The sequence below is a fragment of the Sinocyclocheilus grahami genome, unplaced genomic scaffold (assembly GCF_001515645.1).
Source record: "Sinocyclocheilus grahami isolate Dianchi unplaced genomic scaffold, SAMN03320097.WGS_v1.1 scaffold277.1, whole genome shotgun sequence".
NCBI classification, from domain to species: Eukaryota; Metazoa; Chordata; class Actinopteri; order Cypriniformes; family Cyprinidae; genus Sinocyclocheilus; species Sinocyclocheilus grahami.
The window spans coordinates 1,097,652-1,109,094 of record NW_015505456.1 but is presented as its reverse complement, the minus strand read 5'-3'; the positions used below and the strand labels follow the sequence as shown (position 1 = coordinate 1,109,094).

The 11,443-nt window shown below is 33.0% G+C and overlaps 2 protein-coding genes across 2 annotated transcripts; one reads left to right on the top strand and one right to left on the bottom strand.

Annotated features, from left to right (window-relative positions):
* The first annotated feature begins 3,962 nt into the window (after window positions 1–3,962).
* LOC107600101 (uncharacterized) lies at window positions 3,963–5,774 on the top strand. The gene has a single exon (XM_016291891.1). It carries the CDS (start codon window positions 3,963–3,965, stop codon window positions 5,772–5,774), a length of 1,812 nt encoding a protein of 603 aa, XP_016147377.1.
* A 1,518-nt stretch (window positions 5,775–7,292) lies between these two features.
* LOC107600113 (monocyte chemotactic protein 1B-like) lies at window positions 7,293–10,339 on the bottom strand. Its single transcript, XM_016291904.1, has 4 exons — window positions 9,978–10,339; window positions 7,813–7,921; window positions 7,603–7,680; window positions 7,293–7,371 (listed from the first exon to the last, which is right to left on the bottom strand). The coding sequence occupies exons 1-4, from the start codon at window positions 10,048–10,050 to the stop codon at window positions 7,350–7,352; spliced, it is 282 nt and encodes a 93-aa protein (XP_016147390.1). The 5' UTR covers window positions 10,051–10,339; the 3' UTR covers window positions 7,293–7,349.
* Window positions 10,340–11,443: the final 1,104 nt, after the last annotated feature.

Below are 11,443 nucleotides of genomic sequence, written 5' to 3'. Positions count from 1 at the left end.
TAATAAAGACAAAAATGTTTTAAAATCTTACCAGTTTGTTAGGTCTCATAATCCATTACAGCGTACAAAACAATCGTAGCAAAAATGGTAGCAGCTGCGTTTGTATGAAACGAGAGCGAGTCCCCGATACCGGATGACATAATTAAATAATTGTACACCAATTTGAATCGAGTTTTAATATTTTATTAGCTAAAGTTAACAATGTTAACAACGATGTTTTTTTCTTGGAAAATACATCTGAAAAAACGCGGCCATCTTATATTCAGGGTCTAGACTTTGACATGTCAATAATACACCCACAACAATAGGTGGCGCCAAATATGCATAAAACGAGTGTGCCATGAAATGCGTAATGTAATGCGTGTTGTAAAGATCATGAGTAAAAACAAAAGAGAAAGTAAAGCTTACAGCTGCATGAGTCGTGACTGTCACGTTAGCCTGATGGGAGCAAACTCTTTTGTGATTGTAAAACGTAAGACAGTACCCAGATTTGAAGACTATAGTAAGATTTAACTTCTACTGTTAATAAGATTTTGGTAGGCTACTATTAGATGGATAGCCTAAATGTCCTAATTCAGATGGGCTACCTGCTTTTTTATTTTTTTTATTTTTTTATGGTATATAAAAAAAGTGTATATTTTTAAAATGTGATTGTTGGTAGATTTTACCAGTTTTTCCCATACTTTCAAAACAAAAATTAAAATAGGAAAAATATGCTATATGAAAATAATTTAAGACAAAATGTGTTTTACTGAGAAAAAAAAGGAGATTTGTTTTTTAAAAAGCGTTTTTCCAAAAGGTACATCTGGAAAAAGGGGGGTCGTCTTATAATCAGGGCCGTCTTATATTCGGGCCAATAAGATTACAGTGCGTGCATAATTATTATGTCAATATTCTGTTTAAATATTTTTTCCAAGCACGTTTTAACAATTCCAAACCACATAAATCTTAATAACTATTATTATACATTTTACATATAATCATTTATAAGTTATATAATTGTTAATAAGGGCTGGAAATGAAAAATGCCTTATATTCAGATTTTTTACAGGTAAAATGGACCAAAAAAAATCAAATGACACTAAAAAGGTACAAAATTACTATTAAATGCCCACAAGAAGGATGTAATACTAATGCAATATTAGAAACTGCAAAATTAAGGTGATTCCACTGCATAGTGAGATGCTCATTGGGTCAGTATAGTACAAAAAAAAAAAAAAAACTTCGAGAAGATAAGACGGGGTGATGTTTCCGAATTCTTTACCTCAGAGAACCTGACACCTTGTACTTTTGGAGACTCCAGGTAGGATGCAGTTCTGGAAAATGGTGGAACTGGAGGCTAAATGGTTCCTGATGGTTTCACACCTAATTCTTCACCTTATTTCTTAATTCTTTTGCAGTTAGCACGCGTCTTTTCTTCTCTACCTGTTTTTTTTTTGTGACCCTACAAACCCAATGAACATTTCACTGGCCAGTGGTCTCGCCTTTTGCAATTTCTAATATTGCATTAGTATTGCATCCTTCTCGTGGGCATTTAATAATTTAAACATTTTCAGTGTGTGTTAAATCTCTTTTTTGGCCCATTTTACCTATAAAAATAACACTGCTTAACCCTCAATCATCCTTCGGGACAAATTTGGGCAAAATCATTAAAAAAAATGTTTTTTTTAAAAATAGTTTCCTTAATCTGAGCGGTTCAAGAAATGGCTACTTTTCGTAAATTTGCCACCTGAATACACACAAAAAAAGGACTCATTCAAAAATGTTAAATGTTTGAGAGAAAAAAAACTCAATTTTACCTTTGTGCCAAAAAGTGGGCACCCATAGGAAATGAATGGGAAATACCAAAATTCAAAGCATTTTTTTAAATTTGTCCAACTAAAAATCAATAAATCAAACACAATGCATATCAAACATACACACCCACAAACACTCACAAAAAAAGTCATTGAGTACTACAGCGAAACAGTGGCACTGACACACACACACACACACACACACACACACACACACACACACACAAAAGAGGACTCTATTCAACAGTTAAGTGGTTGAAAAAAAACAACAACTCCTTAATTTGACCTTTGTGCCCAAAAATGGGCACCCATAGGAAATTAATGGGAAATACTAAAATTCAAAGCATTTTTTTTAATTTGTCCATTAAAAATCAATAAATCCAACACAATGCAGATCAAATTAAAGTTTGGGCCTATACAACATTCTCAATGTGTCAAACACACTCACTCACACACACACGCACACACACACACACACAAAGCGATTGAGTACTACAGCCAAATAGTGGCATTGAAATGTTTGATATTTTTATTCCATCATACGTCACCAGATGGCACCAAAGTCACCAAATTTTTATCTTTTGGCTTTCTGAACTTACTGCAATTATATTTTTTTTACTGAAGTAAAAGAAATATTAAATATAACATTAAAAAGAAGCATATTTTACATAGAAATCCTTCTGGACAAATTTGGGCAAAATCTTTTTTTTAATAGTTCCCTTAATCTAAGTGGTTCAAGACTTAGTTCAAGTTTTCCACCTGAACACACACAAAAAATAGAGGACTTGATTCAACAAAGTTAAGTGGTTGACCCCCCCCATAGGAAATCAATGGGAAATACTCAAAATTCAAAGCATTTTATTTTATTTATCCAATAAATCCAACACAATGCAGATCAAACACACAAATAAATGAAGGGGTGAGCCTATACAACATTCTCAACGTGTCAAACAATCTCTCTCTCTCTCTCTCACACACACACGCACACACCCACATACACACAAACCCACTAAAAAAAAACCATTTGAAAACTACTGCCAACTAGTGGCTATTGACATTTTTTATATTTTTATATTTTTATACCATCATGAGCCACCAGATGTCACCAAAGTCACCAAATTCTTATAGGTTTTGGCTGTCTGAACTTACTGGAATAATTTTTTTTACTGAAGTAAAATAAATATAACATAACCATAAGCATATTTTACATAAAAATATGGTACTTTTAGAGGTAAATAAAATAAAAAATAAATCACATAAACTGCTAGATTTAATTTTATCGAAGATGGTGATATAACATTTATTTTAAAAATAATAATAATAATAATTGGGATCATACCTGAGACCTTCTGCCCAAATTTGTCCACGAAGGACGGATTAAGAGCTATGTTATACACAGGATGCTTGAGGGTTAATAATTATGCACACCTGAATATAAGGCATCTTTTTCGCTTCCAGTCCTTGTTAACAATCATATATAACTTATCAATTATTTTATGTAAAATTAATAGTAGTTATCAAGATTAATGTGGTTTGGAATCGGTCAAATGTGCTTGGGGAAAAAAAATATGATCAAAATATCGACCTGCACAATAATTTACGCACGCACTGTAGCCTATATGTAGTAGTATCTAATTATTATTAAAGTTACACATCTCGTGGGATCTCGCAAAAAGTCGAATGTTGCACATTTTATTTACTGCTGTGAGTTTTAAGGGATACAATGATTGATTTTAGGGGGACTTTAAAATTAATTTAAGTTAAATGTTATGTGTGTAATTATTTGTGTGATAAAATATTTTTCCTATCCTATTTTAATGTGGATATAACTGTAAACAGCCACTACTTACAGTGGATGATTTCCCCAAAAAGCATAGACTGAGCGGCTCCGTGGCACTTTTCTAAAGCATTTCTAAATTTTTTTAAACAGTGACAGTCCACTGGTAGGCCTACTCCACAGAAACGCCACAAAAATGTACTACCGTAATAAAGGTCTGTATAATCATTAAAATAGCAGATATTTTTCCTGTTCAGTTTCTTAAAATGTTAATATTAAAATCTTAAATTAAACAGTTTTCCATCATTAAATTGCCAGCTTATTATTCAATTCTATGTACAGCTTATGTGTTTGATTAACAGAGTTTTGTTTTTGATTAAGGTTTTGCCATGGGTGTCATGAGACTCTGCTTCCTGCTCTTCTGCCTCTGCTCAGCGCACGCCTCTTCTGTGAGAAAACTTAACGATATTGAAGACTTGAAAAATGCTGAATATGGCAATTCTCCTCCACATCATGGACTCCAGTTATTGTTCTGGTTTGCACAAAACGTCCTGAATGTTGATAAAAGCAACAGTCTTATCCTTGATTCAAATTTTGATCCTCATAGAGGAGATTTTGGATTCCATCTGTATGAAAATAGAGAGGCTGTTCTCCCCTCATTGAGCTCTTGGCAGAGTTACTATTCTGTTGGCAATCTAAGTTATCCTGCAGCCAATGCATTGCCGTCCTATGTGCGGAGGTATTATAAGAACACCAATGTGCCCGAAAGAAACATTGACAGGCTCATTGTCTCTGTGGATGAAAACATGCCAAACAGAATATTTAAAGTGTTTATTACAACACATAATCAAGGCAAGAATGACTTTAATCCATCTGAGACCTATGAAATTGATTCTGCACTGATTTTAGAGATCAGATACCCTCTTGATTGCAAATTACATGAAAAAAAAAACAAAATATATTACACTTACAAAATATCCCAATATACAGAAGACATGGAAGATGATAGATGCAGCCAGTTTCTGAAACAAATAGGATATAAAAGCATTGACTGTACATACATCAGCCGTCGAAAGAAACGCTCACTCAATTCCCAATGTAATACATTTGAGGGAATTAAACTAGTGATAAAAGCAACTAAACGAGGGTCTGCAAAACTCACATGGGAGATACCTGCTGACATAATGAAAAAAAACAAAAACGTTGTCGTATACATTGATACTTGGCAAAACTCTCATTCCAGTGATAGTAAGAAAAAGTTCACTCTTTATGACTTATCTGGGGATTTAGAGACTTCTGTTTCACTGAATGCTGGTCTCCAACCCCGACTGCAATTTTTCAATTATTTTGGTAAACCAGTCACTTGGTATGGACCAGAATTTGATGGAACTAACAGAGTGATTCCCATCAGAATAAAGGGGGTTGATGCTAGTCTGCAGCTCTACACTGAAGACGGAAAAGCCTGCGCTCGACTCTACATCAAGAAAACCTTCAGCAACTGGAAAGATGTTCTTTATTACTCATGGGTGGGGTTCTACAAAAGTTCACAACATGAACATTATGACTATTACACCTATCAGTATGCTGTGAAGTTTGAAAAAGTTCAAGGTCATAACACAAAGAAGTATGGAATTTATCAGTACAAGTCAAATTTGGCCATTGCTCCTGGAGTGCAAATCCGCTTACAGAACAGAAATTATAACAATGTTTTAGCACATACTAGTTCCTGGGAGGATGATAAAGAAATTACAATATTACCATCAAAAATCTGCAAGTCTATTCCTGGTCATAAGCCTGAACTGCCACTACCCTGGTCTGAGCCAGTGTACTTTTATGGATCAGAGTTTTATGATGCCAACAAAGAGTTCCCTACTGCAATATCAAATTTTGATGCTAGTCTTCAGCTCTTTACTAAGGATGGTAAAGCTTATGCTAAGCTGTACATCAAAAACACCTTCTGTGATTGGGAAGATGCCTTCTACTATGCATGGGTTGGGTTTTACAAAAGTTCAGAAGATGGAAATGATGACTATTACACCTATCAATATGCTGTGAAGTTTGAAAAGGTTGAAGCCAAGAGCACAAAGGATTATGATGTCTACCAGTATAAATCAAAATTGGCCATTGCTCCTGGAGTTCAAATCCGCCTCCTGCTGAACAAACATTTTGACAAAGTTTTAGCAAAAACTAAACCCTGGTAGGGTGCTGAAGAGCCACAATATTACCATCAGGATTGTGGCAAACAGAATCTTGATCTTCAACCTGAATTCTAATTATTTTCACTGTGCTCTTTTAAAATATATAACATATATGCACTAACATTTGTAACAATCTGCTGCCAATGTCCTGATATGCATGACAATTAACACATTGTTCTAATAAACATAGCATGTGTTGTTAATCAAAGATTTCTCTATGACATCTCAATTTGTTTTCAACAAAAGATTGATATTAATCTAAAAAAGACCAATTTGTGTTAGCAATCATATTCACATGTAAATCATAATAATCAAAATATACTGCGAAATATTTAATTTATACACAATGTATCCATAATATGAAATTGCTTAACTCTGCTTGTTTTATACAAATTGATATTAAAATCTATTACAATGCATTTGATGAAAGTGAGCTGAGTCTGTGTTTTATCAATTTTGTTTTGATATACAAAATTAGCAAACCAGAAGTGAGCAATTGTAATTTCTATGAATCAGAAACCTAGTTCACAAACAGAGGCCAAAGTGGATCAAGTCTGCCTCTCCAAAGTTGCTAAAGCTTGTGATCATCTTCACATTAAGAAGATTAGTCCTTCACTACTATAAATAATAAGTATTCTATTACTCATGGGTGGGATTTTACATAAATTCATTCCAATGACCAGTATATCACATTTAAATAAAAGGTAAAAAGACAGCACAGGGAATTATGAAATTTATACCAGTCAAACTGAACATTGAACTTGTAGTTTAGATTCACTTCATACTGAATAAAAATGTTGATACTTTTTATTTTTACCAAATTAACAAAAACCTAAGCACAACACAATCAAACTATGATGACCTGAATGTTGGTCTTTCACCCGAGTTCTTACCATATCTGCCTAATCTATAATGCTTAAAGAGAATACAGAGGTTTGATGGAAGTCTGACATTTTTGGTAAAGCCTGTGAAAACACTGGGAATAACAATATATTCTTGGCTATAAGTTGCCATCCTTTAACTTCTTCCTTTAAAATCACAATGATTGTCTGTGTCTACATTACTGTAATCACCTCTATTTGTAACAGTTTAATCACTGTGGCATGAATAAATAATGTGTTTTAAAAAAAAAAGTAATGTAAAAGGATAATGCATTGGATTCATTATTAAGCTGCATTATAAATAAATCTCCAATAATTAAAAGACATTAAAGGTTTTATTTGTATTTTGAGGTGGTTGGGAATTGACTACTGTAAAGTGGGCACATACTGCCACCTGATGTCTACTGTATGTGCTCACAAACTTTCATTTCGCCGGGTTTACTGCTGTAATTATTTGTTTTAGTGTGCTGTTATGTCAGAGCTCCTTGTGAGCATAAAATATTGTGAAAAAAAACTGTCAATCTTACTAGAAATGTTGCAGACAAAACAAAACAAACAACAGTGTTGCTGTCAAAACCATTTATTAATTTATTAATTATAAAAATAAATTCTAATCAATACATTTTATTGAAGGATTTCTGTTACTGTTCGTTTGTTCAGTTTAAGGCAGTTTTAGACCGATTTGATGGTGTCCATATTACGATGACTTTTTTGTGTTTCTGCAAGAGACAATTAAATTAAACTCTTAGGAGATGATTCTCAAGTTTTAACTTTAGCTCATTCATATTTACCAGTATAACCAGCATAAGGAGACATTGATTGTACATTACAAAACTTTTAATTGGGAAAGTAGTATGTTTGCAGTTTATTCATTCACTATAGGTTAAGCCTTGTGCTCATTGCCATTGCCAAAAAAACATAAATGTAAGTGTGTGTAATGCTGAACTCACAGGATATGCAAGACGGCATTCTGAACCCATAGATCATCAGGGTTGGCACAGATCTGTCTGTTCTTCACTGTAGTAAAACTGCGGGAGAGAGAATGTTCTAGATTAAATATTACAGATATTACAGGTTGTTCTCTTACATTATTATGAAAGAATATTTATATCTGAGACATGCCATTTTCATCTATTTAAGAAATAAGTGTTGTTCCTCACATGACAGCCTCTATGTTGCAGGTCATGGTGGCGTCCTGTCGGGTGAAGTCTTTCAGTCGGAGGACAGGGAAAGGCTGTGATGAATACTTGGTACAACACCTCACCGGACCTAAGCACATGACAAATTCTCAGTTCATGTGGTTTCATGACACTTGACCCAACTACTGACCAATAGTTTATTCAAAGATTAATTCATCTGCTCATTTTCCTGGTAATAAACTTTACATTGTATACTATGAATAATGTTGTCTGTGAAAAATTGTTCTACTATTTTAAGCCGCTTTGGACAAAAGCACCTGCTAAATGCATACATGTAAATATAAAATTTGTTATTAAAATTTTTTTTAAAATCTTTGAATTTAAACAATGACATATATATATATTCTGTTTACGTTATTAAGGCCTAACGATTTATTTTTTAGTGTGTCGCTCTAAACCTGTACATTGCTTTTTTTGTGGGAAAAAAAAATATATATATATTTAGGCATTAAAGCTGCAGTCCGTAACTTTTTTTGGTTAAAAATTATCCAAAATCAATATTTGAGCAAGTACATAACCAGCCAGTGTTCAAAACTATCGCATTCACAACGGTTACCTAATAATAATGTTTTCTAATTTGAGTGGTACGGGTAGGTTTTCGCAGGAAATTCGAGCATGCTGCTGCATCATTACGTCACGTCTGTAAACATGAAGAAGTTGTCTAGGCTACTAGGCTATCGCATGTGAGGATCCTGCAGGTGGCCGATCGTTTGTAGCCTTTTCTCACAGCAGCTGGAATAATTTAATGCCAAAAAATCATTTTGATGGTGGATTGTAATCCAGAAAAGATTGTGTTTATTAAACACATGTGAATGAAATTAAATTATATTCCAGTTTTAAATGTGCTTCTGTTTACAGATAGCCTGGGATTACACAAGATTTGTATTTTAAAGACAACCAGTTCGAAGGGAGCATAGTTTGCTTTTTGGGTTAAACAAATTTCTTTGTATGAAATTCGAATGGTATGACAATTAGAGATTAGACTGTACAGAAATTTAAATCTACACACACACTATACTCATAGTCATGCAATGCTGATGTTGGTAACATTAATAATCAGAGAATAAAGTATAACAATAATAATAATTTGCACGGTTTGATGTGATATGAGCTAATCGATTAAATATCGTTAGATTAAATCACCATTGGTAGCACAATTTATTGTAATGCATTTTTCCTCAGTTGGTCAGAACAAACGTGGCAGACTTGTTACTTAAATTGAAATTGAAAATTCTTATTTGGGTCATATATTCCAAGACGTAGGTTAGAATCTGTGATTACTATGTATAGGATTCACACCGGTGTGGTGACTGCCTGCCACACATACTCCTCAAAACATTAGATTCATCCGCGCTGGAGCTGTGCCAGAGTACAACCCACGCAAGGAAGATAATTCCGCAAGTAACTGCAATTACAGGTTTTCAAACAGAGATGGCGACAAAGAGGCAAAACTTACAGCTTTAAGAACATAAACAAACAATAAACATAATGTGATGAATATTTGTCATTAGCAAGAAATAGTACTCAAAAAGTCACAACATAGTTATATTATTAACTATTAGCATCGGTTTAATTTCATTTAAAAAAAATCATATTTTCAAAATTAATTTATTGACATTGTTTAGAATCAATATGAATCTGTTAATTGTGAAAGCAATAAAATTAATTCATTTAAAAAGTATGAACATGGCTAAAAAGATGTGGAATAAGCAAAATTAGTTAAAGTGAAACAAATTGGATTTATTGATAATAAATATATAATCCTGGTTATTGTGTATTTAATTTTAGCACATTCAGATTATTAGTTCTATTACAGAAGTCAAAACCATATCATGTCAGTAATGCTCAAATAAGATGTTGGATTTGTTAGATAAACAGTTGTATTCAATTTGTCACTGAATTAAGACATAAACCCATCATTTCACTCAGTTAAATCATCAAATCAACTGCAAAATCCCTGATTATTAAGCATGGCAGCATCTCAGCTATATGACGAATGTGATCGTCCCAATTCAAAATATATAAAAATGCACGTGGTCACATGTCAAGAGCATCCTTGGTAATTCAAAGCACTGAGAAACACTTGAAACCAAAGAGATTGTATGAGAAAAGTCAGCTTTACTTACTGCTTTGACTCAGGCTGACCCAGACACACAGCAACAGCAGCAGCGCAGATGACATCAGGACAAGTCTGCTCATCCTGGGAGGGAAACAAGACACTTACAGGTGAAAAAGAAAAATGAGATTGATCAAAAGTATTCAACAAGTTGATGACAGTTGTGCGGACAGCAGCAGAAGTGTTGATGATGGTGATGATGAAGATGTAGAGCTCTTATAGTCCACGTTATATGGCATCCCCAAAAGCTACATTATATAGCTGTTCGTGAGGGGAATTTGTGGACCACACAGCATCGTCACTGAGTGGTGGAAGACAGGGGGAAAATCAAGGTGTCTTGAGTTAAATATTAGTAGGTCAGCTAAATCTGTCACAAGTGTGTATTCACTGAAATTACTGGTTTAGACACAAAACATTATTAGTGCTGGTAAATATCATTCAAAAACATATGTAAGGAATGCAAAACCAAACAAAACAACAACATAAAAGGGAAAAATGGAAATACTATTTTAAGAATAGATTATATGTAGTTCTTTAAAAAAAATATTAAAAAGTTAGATAAGGTTAAAAAGTATACCTGGGTAAACATGTAGATGGACGTTTTTCCTCAACATGAAGATTTGACATTAAAATGTACAATATGAATACAGTACAAGATGAGTTGTATATTTTAGGTGTCATTTGCTTCATTAAAAAAAATCTAATTTTTTTAAAAACTGAGGAGATCCAAAAAAAAAAAAGATTTAAAATATATAATTCAAGAATGTAAATTTTTTTTAAAAATTATACATATACTTGACCCCTGACTGGCTCTCTCATTCTTTCTTTGTTGGTTTGATTGCTTCTACTGTCCTCATATATATATACTGTATATATACATACATACAGGTTTTGAAAAAATGTTCTTCTGTTTTAAGTCCCTTTGGACAAATGCACCTGCTAAATGCATACATAAATTAAAAAAATAATGTCTTTGAATCTCCTTGGTAACTTATATGTTTAATGTAACCAATGGCATCTTGAAGTCATGAAAAAAATATTTACTTGAATTATCTTTGTGTAATATTTAAATTTGTTTGATGATCTGAAACATTAAAGTGTGACAAACATGCAAAAAAATAAGAAATCAGGAAAGGGGCCAACACTTTTTCACACCACTGTATATATATATGATATATTATATATATATAATGGAAATTAGGTAGAACAATGAAGAAAAGAATAGTATTTCTTATTTAATTCTAATTATTTAAATTATTAGCATTTATATTTGGTATTATTTATATTTGCTAAAACGCAACACTTTAAAATATAAGCAAATACAAGTGATGTCTATAAACGAGCAGATCTTTGCTGAGCAGCTTTAACGTGAAGGTCTATATTGTGTGTGACTTCATCACTTCTGCAGTGTCTGAACTCGTTTCCCATTTTATTCTAGAGAAAGTAATGCAAATGTTCATTAAACATTAAACAGTG

Excerpts from the sequence above, each read along its gene's own strand:
- LOC107600101 (XM_016291891.1), top strand. The coding sequence starts at position 3,963 with ATGGGTGTCATGAGACTCTGCTTCCTGCTCTTCTGCCTCTGCTCAGCG.
- LOC107600113 (XM_016291904.1), bottom strand. The coding sequence starts at position 10,050 with ATGAGCAGACTTGTCCTGATGTCATCTGCGCTGCTGCTGTTGCTGTGT. Across the intron at positions 7,922-9,977 it reads GGTCAGCCTGAGTCAAAGCA|GTCCGGTGAGGTGTTGTACC; the intron begins GTAAGTAAAGCT and ends TCATGTGCTTAG. Across the intron at positions 7,372-7,602 it reads AATGCCGTCTTGCATATCCT|AAACACAAAAAAGTCATCGT; the intron begins GTGAGTTCAGCA and ends TGTCTCTTGCAG.